At 52.3% G+C, this 16,605-nt stretch overlaps 1 protein-coding gene across 14 annotated transcripts in view; it reads left to right on the forward strand.

Annotated features, from left to right (window-relative positions):
• Positions 1-16,605, forward strand: part of POC1A (POC1 centriolar protein A) — a 76,389-nt gene that overhangs the window by 31,549 nt on the left and 28,235 nt on the right. For 9 of the 14 annotated variants that reach the window (XR_014064088.1, XR_014064087.1, XM_081525290.1 and 6 more), the window contains exons 8-9: positions 1,145-1,213; positions 3,708-3,806. Coding sequence is in view for 12 of the 14 variants with exons in the window: in XM_081525290.1 (XP_081381416.1) it covers positions 1,145-1,213; positions 3,708-3,806 (168 nt within the window). In the remaining 2 variants the exon portion in view is untranslated. Of the gene's footprint in view, positions 1-1,144; positions 1,237-3,449; positions 3,473-3,707; positions 3,807-16,605 lie in introns of all 14 variants that reach the window. The other 5 variants (XM_081525294.1, XM_081525289.1, XM_081525287.1 and 2 more) reach the window with 2 other exon arrangements.

Genomic DNA, 16,605 nt, shown 5'->3' on the forward strand with positions numbered 1-16,605 from the left:
TGAAGTGCTCCAGGCAGCCTGAGCACTTGGTGTTAGCCAGCCTTGTACTACTTCCTCATCGCCGCCCCCCTTCATGGGCAGCTCAGAGGAGAGGAGCTGTGGGTAGATTCCAGAGACACAGGCAGACGTGCGTCCTGCGGCTCTGTCTAACCCGCCTTCTCTCTGGACGGGCTGACGCTGCTCCGAGGCCTCAGGTCCCTCCAGCCACAGCCTGTCTGGTCTTTGTGGCACCGAGCGGAAGTGCTTCCCAGTGTCCCGCTATCCGCAGGTGTGTGGGCAGCACCGCTGTGTCAGCCCCGCTGACCGGGGCCCCTCCCGTGGGCAGCAGGGGTTCCTGTTGCTCCCTGTGCTGCTCTAGAGGAACTGAGGTGGCCGTAGACAGCGGCTGCACCATCGTCCTCTAGGAGAGAACCTCCTTTATCTGGCTTTGCTTGGGGAATGCCAGGTAGAGCCACACTAAAGTTTGGCCAAAAGGAAGCAATGGTTTGTGGTGGTGTGCTGAGCCGACTCTTGCTGTGTGCCTTTCTGCCACGGGTTGGAGGCGTTTGAGGAAGAATCCTCGCTCTTTACGGGAGATCATGTCCCCTGCCTCAAGCCTGGATGGGCTCACTGGCCCTCAGGGCGCAGCCGGGCATAGGCCTGGCATCATCCTTTGGACAGTTGTGTGGACCTTCAGCATCTGAGAAGCCAGAGCGTCAGGTCTCCTCCCAGGGCCCCAACATGAGGAAAGTTCCATTAGAGGGACACGAGGTGGGGCATGGTCTCGTCAAAAGGACCAAGTTCTGGCCCCAGTGCTAGGCCTGGGATAAGCCAGGGCACCTCTCTGACCTCTGGCTTCTCCTTGGAAAGTGAGGACAGTGGTGTTGGCCTAGCAAGGCTGTCAGCACAGACTTCCCGCTCATCCTGGCCCTTGACCCCATGGCCTGGCCTTGTCAGTGGTGTCTGGGAACAGAGCCTCAGTGGTCGTGCTCCTGTACTGGCCCCCGCCGGTTCCCCCGCCCAAGGCTGGGGAGAGCATGGGCTGGGTGAGGTGCTCAGCCCTGAGTTCTGCTGCCACTGGCACTCATGAGATTCTGATTTCTTCCTGTGCATTGAGGATCTAGAGTGACCTTTGGTGTTTGTTCTTTTTGGCTTGTTCTCACAGGGTCCAGCCACCACGGTTGCCTTTTCAAGAATGGGGGAGTATTTTGCTTCTGGCGGTTCGGATGAACAAGTAAGTAAAGAATGGTCCAAGGGGTCCCAGCAGATACTGAGTAGAACAGACAGGGGGCCGAGGTGCCCCGGGGATGGATGGGCTGGGTTTCACCAGCTTCCTTGGGGGCTTTCAGCAACCTTAAAGGCTGGATCTTGGGGTGGGGTGCTTAGAGCGGCACCCTGCTTCCCCAGAGCAGGTGTGCTGCAGGCACCGACCCATGGCAGCATCTCAGAACTCTTACTGCTCAAACCAGTGTGGGCTGGAAGGTGTCTGGGTTAGTGTTGCCATGAGAAAGGTAAAATAGAGGGTTTTTTGTTTTGGATTTTTTTCTTTTTTTGGCCATGAGGCATATGGGATCTAGTTTCTCAACCAGGGATCACACCAGTGCCTCCTGCATTGGAAGTGTGGAGACTTAACCACTAGACCACTGGGGAAGTCCCCAGAGTTTTTTAGGAACTTCTTTTTCCTGATTATAGGTGAATAATTAGATAATTATGGGATGCTTACTGTGGACCTAGTAATGTGGGCAACACGGCAAGAACGTGACCCCTCACTGAGTCCTCGGGGCAGCCCCGGGGGACAGACCTTCTCTTCAGCCCTTCTGGGTGAGTAAGCTGAGTCTGAGCTAGGACGTGGCTGGAGGCTGCGCTCCACTGTCTGCTGTCCATCGCTCCCCGGCCTGCTCCTGTGCTGTCTGAGGGGGACAGCATTTTCCAGCTCCACGATTGCAGAGCTAGAACATGTGTGAGGAGGTCCTGTCCTACCTTGTCACCATGTCCCTGGGGTCTGGCCCGGAGTCTGGGACCTGGTAGGCCTCCCACTGGAAATCTTTCTCCAGGTTCTGATGCAGTGCTGCTTGGCCAGAAAACCATACTTCCCTGAGCTGGGGAGGAAACAGTGGCTACTCTGAGCTACTGTGATCTGGTAGCTTGCCCAGAATGTTCATCCCGCTGCTCTCCAGCCTTACAGCTCTGATGGCTTCATCCAGGACAGTCCCACTGGCCTCCCAGTGAGCTGATTTTGGTTCAGTCTGTCAGTAAAGCAGAGGGTGGTTGGAGGCACAGCTGGGCTACGAGATGGCAGCTCTCTTCCCACATCAGCACCATTTCCTGTGCTGACCAGACAAAGCAGGAGGAAGACAAAGGAGACTCCTGAGCCTTCCCTGGGTGTGGAGTCCTGGCTTATTGCTTAGAAGACTAGGAAAACTAATAAATCCACACCATAAGTAAAGCCCTGGTAAAAGCACAAGACACCCTGGTAGGAAGTAGGGCCCCTACCCTGAGCCCCCCTTCGGCAGCCACCACTGTCAGCTCCCTGGCTGCCTTCCTATTGTGTGCTCTGAGAGCCTTTTGGGAATGGCATTTGACATTCTCTCTCCACATTCCCAATAGCCATTCCTCTGCTCAGGATTATTCAACAGTTAGACTGGTGCAGTGCACAGAGCCCTATGAAAAAGGGGGTGAGTGCCGACGTTCTTTTTGTAAAAGGTACCAGTGAGAGACCCTGGATCCCCATCAGCTGAGGGTGGTGAGCAGCTTCACACAGAACCAGGCTTATGGCTGCATCCTGATGGGGGAAGCATCAGGGGACATTGAGTTTCCGTCTTATGTGGATCTGGCAGTTTTTCTGTGGCCTTAGTTGACTACTGGCCACGATTCACAATTCCTACCATCCTGGAAGTGGTCCTGGAGGAGTGTAGCTGACACCCTCCAGCAGGGAGCGCTCTTACCCAGCTTTTGTAGGAGGAACCTCAGGGCATGAAGATTCTCCTAGTGGGATGTAGAATAATGGATATGTTAAACAGTTCTCTCTGGGGCCAGACTTCTCCCTGCGGCCAGTGTCTGTGAGTTTCATAGCAGCCCTGTGAGGTGTGAACTACCATTCATCCCCATTTCACAGATGAGGAATCCAAGGCACAGAGAGATTGAGTCCCTTGCCACAGTAAGGGGTGTAGCCAGGATCTTAACCCTAGTAGTATGGCCTGGAGTCTATCTGAACCACTTCTCACAGTGAGGCTGGCCAGGCCGCCACCGTAAAGAACTTCTATTTTAGTGGGGAGATAGGTGATAAACAAGGGAAAGCAGACAGAGATTTAAACAACTACTGAGTATGATGCCTTGAAGGAAGTAGAGAGCTATGATCAAAACTAGCAAGAGGGCCAGGGAAGGCCTCTCTGAGAAGGTGGTGTTGGGGCGGACATTTAGCCTGAGATGCTGGCTATATAGAGCCTGGGCCTGGGATGCCCCGGGCCCAGGGAGAAGCCAGTGCAGAGGCCCCGTGGTGATGATGACTCTCCACCCTGATGGAGCGCCGGTCCTCTCGGGGCCTGTTCAAAAAGTCTGCTCTCCAAGGGAGGTGGGGCAGGTCCGGAGATGAGTGGGGTGCCAGGTGGGGACCACAATCCCACCATTGGCCCAGAACTTTGGTGCTAGCCTCTGGGCCCATTTTCTCCATGAAGAAGGACAGGTAAGGGATAGTTCTCCTGATTCTGTGTGCTTGTCGGCCTCGACAGGTGATGGTTTGGAAGAGTAACTTTGATGTCGTCGATTATGGAGAAGTGCTAAGAGTGCAGAGGCCCCCGGCTGCGCAGGCCAGCTCCTCTGGGGCTCTGGTAAGTGGCCTGACAGGCATTATCCTGAGCCCTGTGGCTGGTGGACTGGGCTCAGGGATGGTGGGGGCATGGTAGGCTTAGGCCAGGTCCATGGAGGAGACCCTGGTAAAATCTCATGATTTACCAGAAACTTCTTAAGTGCTTATGGTGCTTTGTTTCAAATCCGGAGTGAACAAACAAGATGTGAGGAGGCTGTTAGTGTAGACTGCCGGATGCCTAGGCCCCGCGTCGTCTGCTGGGGGATTGTCGTCTGCTGGGGGATTGTTTCTGTGGTATGGGCCACTGGTTGGTTGAGGCCTGAGGAGAGGAAGGACCTCTCTGGTGCTGAGCCCTGGGCGCAGTGTCATATTCCTAGAGGGTGCAGGGCCTGAAGCCACAGCTAGGACGAATGGGAAGGGCCCCAGCCCTGTTCTCACTTCCTTTTTTTTTTTTTTAAACCATGGAAAGGAAGTTCCTCAGCCACAAACCATTTTTAGTACCTTTGTTGGTAAAAGGGCATTCAGTGTTCCTGAATTTAAAATATTCAATAGTTAACAATATTTTTTGGACAAATATTTGGAGTAAAAAAGATAACTGATATCGTCTCACTAAAGAAGATAATTTTCAGCTTTGGCTGAAATAAACAGTGACGCCAAGGAGGTGGAGCCACGTGGATTGTAAGCTCTGGTGCAGGCTGCTTAAATCTCTCCTGCCTGGACCTTAGTGGCAGCGTGGCCTCTCCCACACGCAGAAGCTGGCCTGAACAACAGGAAGCGGCTTGCCCAAGGCCCCCAGCGAGTCAAGGTTGGCCCAGAATAGAACCAGGAAGCCTTTAAGTCCATCCCAGGGCTTTCTTTGGCTCCAGCAGAGGGCCCTGCCCCGCCCACGCCCTGTCCTATGTGTGGGACTCCCTCTAGGAACACGCCAGGTTGGGGTTGAAAACATTTCTTCCAAGAGTTGCCCTTGGCCCAGAGGTTTTGTTCTTCCTCTGCATTTGCCAAGGAGCATCCAGTTCTCAGCTTTTGGTTTTGTTGGGAGAGTGGTAGCTGGGTTGCCCAGTGGTCTGCTTGTCGCTATTTCATCTTCCACTTAGAAAAGCATTTTCCAGACTGTGGGGTTGAGATCCCTTGGGGTCCATGCCCACCTCCTCTACAGCTTCCCGTCTCTTGGGTATTTATGTGAACCACACCCTGTTGAGGCCTTGACGAGTAGTGCCCTCTGTATTCCTGACCTCGTCACAATGAGTGCTCTGAGTAATTGTTCTCGTTCACAGTTGAGACACCTGGGGCCTAGTCGCCTGCTGCAGTGTCTAGACCTGGGGGCTCACCATGCTGGTCCCTGGAACAGGGCTGACTAAGCTAGAAACTGCAGGTGGTAAAGGGCTGGCTGGAAGTCTTCCCCATCCCAGGAGAGGGGTCTGCTATCTGTCTCTTGGGAATGATTAGTAATCAGCAGCAAGGGGAGATTCCCATGCTCCTTTTCTGGTAGCTTTTGGGAAAGTAACTTAGACAGCTGCCCCCTGTCCCTTCAGTCCGAGCCAGAGACAGGGTGTGGGGCACCCTTGCTTCCCATAGCTGCAGGGCCTGATCATCTAGGATGGAGGGTGTCGGGTGGGAAAGCCAGCAGGACAAGGCAGGGTAGGGTCTGGCTAGCCGAACGATTAGCAGGCCTCGGAAAAAACGTTTGTTCCCAAACTAGCCTCAAGCCCTCTGCCGAGTGGGCGTCACCCTGTGGGGCTCAAATCGGGAAAGGGGTGTGGGATCTAGAGTCTGAACCCCAGCTGTGTGGTCCTGGTAAAACACCCACTCATCTCAAACCTCTATTTCCACATGGGACCTGAACACCCCCGTAGGCAGGCTTCCAGGACCCCATGTCTGGTATAGGTGACTTCTGCTAACCCAGAAAGTGACTTGACTTTTTAATCCTAAAGTCATTCTTTGTTTCAGGCTTTTTTCCTCATTTGTCACAGGCCCCTTTGAGACTCTTGAGTTGACCTGTACGTCCTCCTCCAGACATACCACGTCCACATGTGCATACCGCCAGTGTACACTTTCAGTGGTGGCTCTGATCTCAGGACTCCCAGGTCAAAGAGGAGAGCTGGGGGGTTTGTTTGTTTTGTTTTATATATGTAACATAAAATTCATCATTTTGCCTATTTTTTAAAAAGTATATTTATTTTTATTTATTTATTTGGCTGTGCTTGCTCTTACAGCATGCAGGATCTTTGATCTTCATTGTGGCATGTGGACCATTTTGCTTTTTTTTTTTTAAGATTTCATTTTTTTTTTTTTTGGGCTATGTAGAGCCTTTGTTGCTTCTGGAGGACTTTCTCTAGTTGTGGTGGGTGGCCTTCTTATTGCAGTGCCTTTTCTTGTTGTGCAGCATAGGCTGTAGGCTTGCAGGCTTCCGTAGTTATGGCCCCAGGCTCAGTAGTTGTGGTGCATGGCATGTGGGATCTTCCAGACCTAGGGATCGAACCTGTGTTTCCTACATTGACTGGCAAATTCTTTACCACTGAGCCGCCAGGGAAGGCCCCATTGTGCCTATTTTTAAGTGTACAGTTGAGTGGCATTAAGTACATTCACACTGTTGGGCAACCATCACCACCATTGTACACAGAATTTTTTCATCTTCCCAAACTGAGGCGAGCTAGTTGGTATAGTACAGCTCAGTGGCTAGGTTTTCCCCTGAGGTGGGGAGGCAGGCTGAGGAGTGTAGTCTTCTTCCTGCCCACAGGCTTCCCAGGCCCGAGGTAGTGCTGGTGACTGATTCTGTGGCCAACCAGGGTGTCTCAGCTCCTCAGGGAGCCCCCGCCCCTCTAGCTCTGTCCCCATACCATTCTTCCAGCACCGCAGGGGTTCTCTGCCTTGGTGCTGTTGATCCTTTGGGCCAGGTAAATCTTCACTGTGGGGGCTGTCTGTGCATTGTAGGATGTTTAGGAGCATCCCACTGGCTTGCCTGTAGCACCCCCCACCCCTAGTTGTGACGGTCAGAAATGTCTTCAGATATTGCCAAGTGTCTCCTCAGGAGCAGCACTGCTCCTAGTTGAGAATCACTGCATAACTCCTGCCTTGGGAGTGAGCCCAGAAGAGGGGCTTCTGCAGTGGGGGTGGGAGGAGCTCGGGGATGGCACTAACTCTGGAGCCTGTGATCTTGCTTGATGGGCCAGATCTGGGCTCTCCCCCAACCGAGCAACTGTGGCCCAGGTCTCTTAGTCTGGCTTTCTAACACAAGCCCATTTTGTAGAAATGTTTGGCTTATCAAACTTTGGAATCTCCAGGGGTGATGGTAAACAGCAGAAAAAGACCTTTAACAGTTTGATTTTCCTTACTACACTTAAAGTGTGTTCTTGCCCTTCCTGCCTGCAGGCTTCCTCTGGCTCTGAGGTGTAGTGCCTGGTGAGGATTTGGTGGCTTGGTTTCTCAGAGAGCCTTGAGCACCACCACCGTGCCAGGGAGCTCTTGATCCTGATGTCCGCCTCCCCCTACCTCCCCCCCAGCCCTGTTTACACTCTGGGTCTCAGATTCAAATGCCACATGAGTCACCCCTGGGCATTTGGGGATGTTAGAAGCACATTGGGCCAGGTGCTGGATCTTGAATTCTGGACCACATTCCTGTTAGAGTTTGGCAGTCTAAAGCCAGAGGGGCAGACCATGGCAGGGGTGGTCCTGTGAGCCTGTGACAGCCCCTGGCCTGGACCCCTGCCCTGGCTGTGGCTTCAGCGCTTGCTCTTGGAATGAAGGCCATCCTTGAGCCCACTGTGAACAGAGCTCTGTTCAGTGCCGGAGCTATTTTCAACCTCTGGTTGAAATTCACAGCTTATTTTTAGACACATTTCATGTTGAAAAGCAAAAGCCATTTCCCAGCTCTTCAGAATGAGAATAATGGGTTCCATTTTCCCTCTATTCTTGGCTGAGTTGTGATGAGAAGGGATCTCGGGACTGTGGCTAAAGAGCTTTCTCTGCTTGGAAGCCTGCAGAGACAGGACTGCAGCCCGTGTCCTAGGCTGAGAATGGGCAGGAAACGCCACGTTCTGCCCTGTGGCGTGCTGCATGGTGGAAGAAGGTTGGAAGGTTTCAAGCAGATGGGTGCCTCCCCACATGCTGTCTGTGGCAGCGGCTTGTACTGGCTTTGTCGGGAGACTATATCGAGCTCTGTTTCCTACTCCAGCCCTGGTCACCTTGCCCTCTCTCACTCATTCTCATGGTTCTCACTCCCTCCTGTGTTTTCTGCTCAGTCCCTGAGGCTGTTGACTACTGTGTCTTGGCTGACCTTGGATTTGGCACCTGCTCTCCAAGTCGCAGCCACTATAGCTGACTTCTGCCTCAACCACAGAAGCATCCTAAAATCGTTTTTCATGGCAAGGATGCATTTAGTCTGATAACAATCTTACTCTTGCCCTCTTCCAAACATCTGAGAGCCTGTTGTGCAATTAGGAAGGAAGGTTGTGCTGGGTGGGGCGGGAGGTTAAGAAGGCCAAATTCTAGGTAATTCAGTAAAACTAGAAAACCACTTCCTGAGTTCTCTGAGCTGGCTGCCCTCCAGTTCAGAGAACCTTGAGGTCTAGGGCCGAGGGCTTTTCTCCACTCACCTCAGGTGGGAAGATGCCGACTCCTCCTCCTCTGTGAGATTGCATGAGGTGTTACCCATCAAGCAGGCGCTTGAAACCGTGCCTAGTGCATGGCAAGTGCTCACCAAGCTCTATTTTTATTATTTTTTTCCTTTTTTCTATTTTTAGAATGTTCTTTTTCCTTCCTCTGTCTGACAGAGCTAGACAAGCCCCCTGCCCCTGCTGTGGTGAGGGACAGCAGGCCAGGGGGTGGGGCACTTTTGACCAGGTCATCTTCGAGGTTGACTCTGCTCAGCAGGCTGTCCCTGTGAGGGCTGGTGCGGCTTCCAGACTTTTGCAGGCATTAGTTATACATCCTGATGAGTAGCCTGAGTCCTCTTTGCTCCAAACGCGAAAGCAAATCTATGAGGTGGGAGGAACCAGCCCTCCTTTCCCCCTCGCCCCTGCAACTCCTTGGGGCACAGTGCCCAGGACCCCCCGAGCCTCAGCCCTCCTCTTCTGTCCCCAAGAAGAGGAGGCCAGGTTAGCCGAGGATATCTGGTCCAAGGCCTCAGCCTTCACTCAGGGCGGTCCATTTCTTCTTCTTAGTTACTCTGGTCCACGGAGCCCCTGACACCCCCTGTACCCCTGGTTCAGTTCCCACATTTTCTGTTTGCAGAGTGGGCTTGACTTAAGGGTTCTTGGGCCCTGATTCCTGGCCCAGAGAGCCCTGGCACTGGATCTTGTCCCATGCTGAGGATCTGGGAGTCCTGGGTGGCGTTTGCTCAAGATCTGGGTTCTCACGCAGGGCCCTGGCCTGAGGAGTCATCGGATCAAGGTAGGGAAGGGGCCCGTCTCCACCTGTCTCATAGATTTGCATTCTTGCTCGGGAACTTGGGAGACTTGGGTCTCTTGGTGAGAACACACATTAGTGGCTGGCATTCACTTTTCGTAGTGAGGAGAAGTGTGGATCTGTAGACGGGCCATTGTGGGTAATTAGAGCAGACGTGAACCCCAAGTTTACATGTCATAGAGAAGAGCCTCTCCTTTCTCTACTTGAGGCCAGTTCTGGCTCAGAATTTTCCAAGCTATTAAAGGGGGCTCTTGGCAGCAGATCCTCAAGCAGTTGTCTAAGGCCATGCAACGCCACCCTGAACGTGCCTGATCTTATCTGATCCTCAAGCAGTCAGCGGGTGCCAGGCACATGGGCATTGAGAGCCTGGTGAGAGACACAGGAAAGCAGACCCTCCCCAACCCTCCCAGCACCTTCTTGCCTGGTTTGGCCATTGTTGGGGCTGGCAGAGTCTGGGCTTTGGGGGCAGACTTGGAAACAGTGGGGACTTTGTTTTCATGTTTCCTGGGACTTAGTGGATAGGCCACCTCTGTGTGATTCCTGTGGCATAATTCATTCCCACCCCGGTGCTGCACAGAGGAGAAACCTGAGCCCTAAGGTCACCTGCTGGTGAGCAGCCCAGGCCCAGATGAAGCCTGTGTCCCTGGGTCTCAGCCTTTCTGTTAGGAAAATTGAGAGACTCTTAATTGGAAACAAGCAAGAGGTATTCTCCCCATTTCTTAAGGGGGCAGAAGCATCCTGTCTTCCTCAGCCCCTGGGCCAGATAGCCAAGCCCTGCACAGGACAGACTGCTGACTCAGAAACATAGCCCTTTGTCACTCTTGTGTGTATGCGCTTGTCGACCCCTGGCAGTTCCCCTCCAGGCCTCTGGTGTCTGCATGCCCATCACCCTAAGTGAAAGTTGAGTTCCCACTGCCCACTCCTGTTATTACCCGCACTAAGACCCCAAGGTCCCTCTTCTGAGAGGCATCTCCAAATCACCTGGGATGGGCCAGGCACCGTATAGGACAACCAGAGACCTGGCTGGCCAGGCGCTTCCTGGGGTGAGTACAGCACTCTTACTAGGATGGCTGCCGGGGAAAGATTCTTGGGCAACCCTACTGGGGAGGTGGGTGATGCTGGAAACTTCTGGCTCTGGGAGTCCCTTTAAGAGCTTGGCTGGCAGTACTGCCCATGTCCTGTTCCCAGCCAAGGCGGAGGCCTGGCCAGATATGGCACATCTCTTCTGTGACCTCAGGCAGGTCATCTGGAGTCTCTGTATCCTGATTTCTCCCCACCAGCCTACATTACTGCTTCGGACATTTTCCATTTTGCGGGTTCACTCTGCAGAAGACCATCCGGTGGGGGTGGGGGTGGGGTGGAGCAGCTGCAGCAGCCTTTGCTGACTCTGGTGACAGAGGGCCTCAGATGAGATGCCTCACTCCACACTGGGATTGCATGTTCCCCCACCTTTACCTGAGTGGAAGTCGTAGAAAGTGCTCCAGGTTTCTTAGTTTCCTTGAGAAGCCAGAGGATCCTAGAAATAAAGAAGTTCAGTGTTTGTTCTGTCTTTTTCTGGTAGTCATGTCTGACTCTTTGTGACCCCACGGAGTGTAGCCCGCCAGGCTCCTCTGTCCATGGAATTTTCTAGGCAACAATACTGGAGTGGGTTGCCATTCCTTTCTCCAGGGGATCCTCCTGACCCAGAGATTGAACCAGGGTCTCCCACATTGCAGATAGATTTCTTTACCATCAGAGCCACCAGGGAAGCCCCTAAACTATAATTATTAACTTATTTTGGGCTGCACTGGGTCTTTGCTGTTCCCCAGGCTTTTCTCTGGTTTTTCATTGTGATGGCTTCTCTGGTTGTGGAGCACAGGCTCTGGGTGCACAGGCTTCAGTTTGTTGCAGCACACAGGCTCAGTAGTTGTGGCTCATGGGCTTTAAGTTGCTCCGTGGCATGTGGAATCTTCCTGGACCAGGGATCAAACCCATGTCTCCTGCAATGGCAGGTGGATTCTGATCCACTGTACCACCAGGGAAGTCCCCAAGCTACAATATTTGAAGAACGTTCCCTGCTTTGGACAGTGGCTGATGGGTACAGTGGCTGTGCACTGCCTAGGAGCACCAGAGATTCTGATACACGTAGCAGAGGGCTCCCTGGGGATCAGGCTGAGGGGCTGGCCCCTTCCCTCCGGCCCGATATGTCCAGTTCTGGGAAGCAGGCAGGATCCCCTCTCCTTTTCCTTCCAGAAGCTACAACTGACTGATTGGGAGTTGGCTCAGGGCTGCTACCAGGCACACGTTAAATAATTACCATGTTTCCCAGAAGGGACGGGTTGCTTTTCACAAGCAGGAGAATGATTTTGTGGAAGTGCATTGGGAGAAGTTACTGGGCTTCCTGGCAGTGTAGTGAGGAGACAAGCCTTTTAACATTTGACATTTACTGCAGCAAGCCTCTTGTGGTGCTTCTCAAACTTTGGTGTGTATCAGAATTTCCCTGAGGGCTTGCTAAAATTCACCTTGTCCCCTCCCCAGAGTGTCTGATTCAGTAAGGGAATTTGCATTTCTAACAAATTTCTGGTGATGCTGATGCTGCCAGAAACCAATAGATTGAGACCCTGGCATGCTGGGCAGGGAGACGGCTGGAAGGAGAGAGTCTTTTGTCCATCTTAGGAAGTTGCTACAACTTGGGAGAGGCACCTGGAGAATTGGCGCCCCTTCAGCCCAATTTGGAAAGAGGTGTGGTTGGTTCTGATCTTTGTGCCATGTTAGAAGAAATCCCAGCGTTGCCCTGTGGTCTCTTTAGACCTAAAGGCACTCGTTAAACCTTCTGGGCTCTGTTGACAACTGAGCAGGCAGATGTGTGGTTTTATTACCAGTCAGTTAGAGGGAGGGTGGGAGCCCAGGCAGCCCTCTGTGAGCTTCTGCTGAGCCTGTCCTCCTGTGTGGGCTCCTGCCCTGGCCCCTAGTGCCACTGCGTCAGCCCAGTCATCGGTGCTTGAATCCACATTCTCCACGCCACCTGCCTCCTACGTTGTCTTCAGTGCTCACCTCTTACCCTGCAGATGGGGGTGCCTAGGTCATCTCCTGTCCTCCAGGGCCTGCAGGGCCTTTAGGGCAGTTGGTAGGTGAGTCTCTGACACCTGAGCTGGCCTGGGTGCTTGTGGCCCAACATTTAAACCCCCAGGTGGAAGTCTTCTTTGTAGAGCCTTTTGGGGAAGTGCTTCCAGATAGCAAGAGCAGGAACAAGCCCTGAAATGGCCCTGACAGCTGTGACATCCAGAGGGTGGGGTGGTGGGATGGGCAGAAGCTGAACTCCCTCCTCCAGCTGTCTTTTCCAGGGGACGATGGTAGTTTCCTGCCACTGAAAAATTCCCATCCATTTCACAAAGTCACTATCCAGAGGAGAAAGGCACAATTCCTAGGAAGGAAGGCCTATTAATGACTAAACCAACTGGGGGTGTAGTCTCCAAAATCCAGGGCAAGGCGCACTGACAACAGTCACAGTGCCAGGAAGATGGGTGAACTTGACTCTGAAATCCAGACAAAGCCTGGATGCCCTTGTGTCCAGCTTTGAGTGTGTCGGAATACACCTGGTGCGGGCACCTGGGCGTGCGCTCACACCTTAGAGAGCGCTCTTACCTCTTTCAAGGGTCTCAGAGCTACTTTGGGTCTCCTTTCTCCCTGGCAGCCAAAGCATGGGTTCGAGGTCAGTGGATATTGCACAGTTGCATGTGCGTGCTAAGTCACTTCAGTTGTTTCCGACTCATTGTGACCCTATGGACTGTAGCCCACCAGGCCCCTCTGTCCATGGGATTCTCCAGGCAAGAATACAGGAGTGTGTTGCCATGCCCTCCTCCAAGTGATCTTCCCGATGCAGGGATGGAACCTGCGTCTCTTGTGTCTCCTGCATTGGCAGGCAGGTTCTTTACGATTAGCTCCACCTGGGAAGCCCCCACAGTTGCACATGTGAGCCCAAATCACAGGACAGTGGGTTCCTGACATTGTGGCCGTTTACTCTGAGGTTAAAAGGTCCTGGGCAGGCACAGGCCACATGCCTTGGGTGTCTTTGTTCCATCCATGGGGCCACTCCTGTGATGCTACCATTTTGGTGACAGCACTGATAAGCCTCCACAGGTTGGCTAGGCGATGCTGACAAGTCCCCTCTCCACAGAAAGCCAGCAGAGGCCATGCATACAAAGCAGGGAAGGTGGGCAAGAACTGAGGCCGTTGGCATCTAGAGCCAGTCTGCCTGCCTTCTTTCCTCCTTCCCTCCTCCCCTCCCTTTCTTCCTTTTTCCATGGAGCTTTCAAACTCAGAAACCTGAAAATGGAAGAAATGAGCCACAAGTGGAAATAGACTGAGTTGCTTACATCTGACTGTAGTTCTTCGGCCCCCACCCTCTCTGTTCCCCAGCAGAGCTACATTCATCCTTTCAGTCTCTTTCCAGATGGCACCTCCTCCATGCAGCCGTCCCAGAAGGAAGGCTGCAAACTCTTCCTGCTCTGCACACCCAGAGCACTGCTTACTAGAGCAGCCGCTCTCTGCTGCAGTCAGTTATTTGCAGGCCTAACTTTTTCCTCTGTATCCACGTGGTGCCCAGCATGCCTCTGGAACCGGAAATCTGAGTTCAGTGGACACATGCCTGCTGTCTGTGGGCAGCATGGGTGGAGTGTGTGAGGCTGGAGGCAGGCTCTGGCTCTTGGCTTTTTGGCACGTTTGATGGTCCCAGGATAAAGGAAGGAAACCACTTGCTGGCCTGGTTTGTCAGCTTAGGGTTAGGTGGCATGGGGTGGTGTGGGTCGTGGAGGGTGGGAGAATCTACATGTTTGGACTAGAAGTTTTAGTCTTCCTTTAAATTTTCAATGGAAAAAAGCCCTTTGCAGCTTGTATTTTCCAGATTGGATGGCAGCGTGGCCCATGTGGTATAAGGGTGTTGAATAATGCTTGTGTTTATGTTCTCATTGGTTACCATGGAAAAAAAATCAGAATAGATGGTTTCCATGGAGATTATCTTAAAATTAGTTTCTTTGAAGTTCTGGACACTGCTGCAGGGTTCCCAGAACGCTCTTGGTGCAGTTGGGGCTTTCTCTGTGGCAGTGCCAAAGGCTATCCTGGATGTTTGTAGATTTAGCCAAATTTGCCTCCTGTGCTTGAAAGTGTCAGGACACCAGAGTGGGAGTGATTCTGTACCTCAGCATCCTCCTGGGGTCCCACTTGCTTGGCCTCAGCTCCACAACTCATATCCTGTCACTTGGAAGCTTTTTTTTTTTTTTTTTTAACATCCAAAAAAAAACCCCTTTTGTATTGTGAAAATTATTAAGCTAGCACAAAAAGTAGAATATAATATAATGAACCCCCCGCATCTACCTGTTACCTCACTCCAATGTTTTGCCAACCTTGTTTTTTGTCTCCTCCCACAGTTTTTAAAAGAATTGGAATATTTTTGTTTAATCCAGCTATTTTATTTTACCCTAAAGACTTCTTTTTGGTTAAATAACTGCAGCTCTCTTACCACATCCAACAAAATGAATAATTCCTTAATATCAGGTGCCTAGTGCACATTCACATTTTCCTTCATTGCGTCAAGAACGTTGTTTTGTGCTCTTTGTTCAAAGAAGGATGTGGGAGCCTTTGAGAAACCCCATGTCTCCCTTCCCAGTGTGGTCCTGGGACGTGGAGAGGCCCAGTGCCCTTAGCTCAGAGCTGCAGTTGGGCCAGGCCAGCCTCGGGGCTCCACCCTCCACTGTCCTCACGGAGAGTTGTGTGCTCTGAGCTCCGGGAATCCCTTGTCCCCACCTGGAGGTGCATCAGCGCAGGTGGGCTCACCACCACCAGCTGTCCTAGGGCAGGCGTCCGCTGGGGTGCGCTATCCCCCTTCACAGCCTGCAGGGGGAGCGAGGTGGAGAGGTGCTGTAACCTTGATTCACAACAGCTGTGTGTAACTTCATTTTCCAGGAAAGGGGGGCTGTGAGACCCTGGGTTGGGAGGAGGCAGCCTCCCTCGGCTCCTCCCTAGGCAGCACCAGGGTGAGGGCTTTGGCTCATTGGAGGCCCGTAGCCTCTACGGGGCAGGCAGGGCCAGTCCTGGTTATCTGTCTCACAGGCTTTGCTCACGTCCTGAGAAGCTGGACAAAACATGAATTACCGAATGGTGGGAGTGGTGCCTGGGGATGATCGGTGTCTCTAACTCTCTCCATTGAACCAAGTGCAAGGAGAGTTTAAAATAGCCAGCCTTTGTTCCCGAGGTTTTAAACATTCAACTCCAGTAGTTACAATGAGCTGTCTTCAAGTGGATCTATAAATAAACTGCTACTGTTCCTCTTTGTCACCGAGAGCTTCCGCGTCTTCCAGAGACGTCGGCTCTGCTGCTCATCTTCATTAGATGCCTCTCATCTGCTGGGCAGCTGCAGCCATCAGCAAGCTGGGCTGACACACACAGTGCGTAATGGCAGCCACACGTTCCTTTTTAGAAAGCCACAGTCCCCCTTGACTGACTGCACAGGGAAAAACGTAGCTTTGCACTGGAGAAACCTGGCAGTGAGGTCAACATCACCATTGATCAAGGTCAGTGTCAGTCATACAGAAGACCTGTCCACATGAGCCCTGTGATGTCATACACGTGACTTTCGTGGTGCTCTTGTCAAAAATGCATAACCTCACTCCAGTTTTGAGAAAACGTCAGACAGACCAAAACTGAGGGATGTTTGATAACGTAACTGACCAGTAATCTTTGTAAAGTGTCAATGTCATGAAAGACAAGGGAAAGCTGAGGAACTGGACAGATGGCAGGAGACTAAGGAGAAAAAACTAAATGTGGTGCAAGATCCTGGATAGGATTCTGGAACATCAGGATTCAAGGATATTAATAGGTAAACTGGTGAAGCCTGAGTGGAGCCCTTCCTTGGTTTGGATAATGGAATTGCCCCGTGTTAATTTCCTGGTGTGACCATTGTACTAATGATTATGTAAGATGTTAACACTGGGAGAGGGATATATGGAAATTTTCTGTACTATTTTTTGCAACTTTTCTCTAAGTCTAAAATTAGAGCAGTTTAAAAAACAAAAACTGCCATTGATGCCTGAGCTTTATCAGAAGCCTTGATTTCCCACCCAAGGTGTCTCGGTTCAGGTGTTCATGGTAGGGAGAGCAGGTTTTTCTGTCTCACGGTAGGAGGTAGCAACCCTAGGGACTCAGCACCCAGCCTGAGGTGAACTGAGCAAAAGCTGGCCCTACCGGAAGCAGGTCGTGTTCAGAGGGTACTCCTACAAAGATGTCAGTCACCCCCCTGGGCACCGCACAGTGGTGTTGTCTGCTTCTCGATGTTGGTTCTCAGAATGCTCCAGAGGTTCACCTGCTCCAGGAACTCTGGGCAGACTGGCAGCAGATGCTCCACACATAGCCTCCTCCTGACACTTCCCTGGGCTGCGTGGAGG

Source organism: Giraffa tippelskirchi, chromosome 9 (assembly GCF_054371585.1).
Source record: "Giraffa tippelskirchi isolate mGirTip1 chromosome 9, T2T-mGirTip1v1.2.pri, whole genome shotgun sequence".
Lineage (NCBI taxonomy): Eukaryota > Metazoa > Chordata > Mammalia > Artiodactyla > Giraffidae > Giraffa > Giraffa tippelskirchi.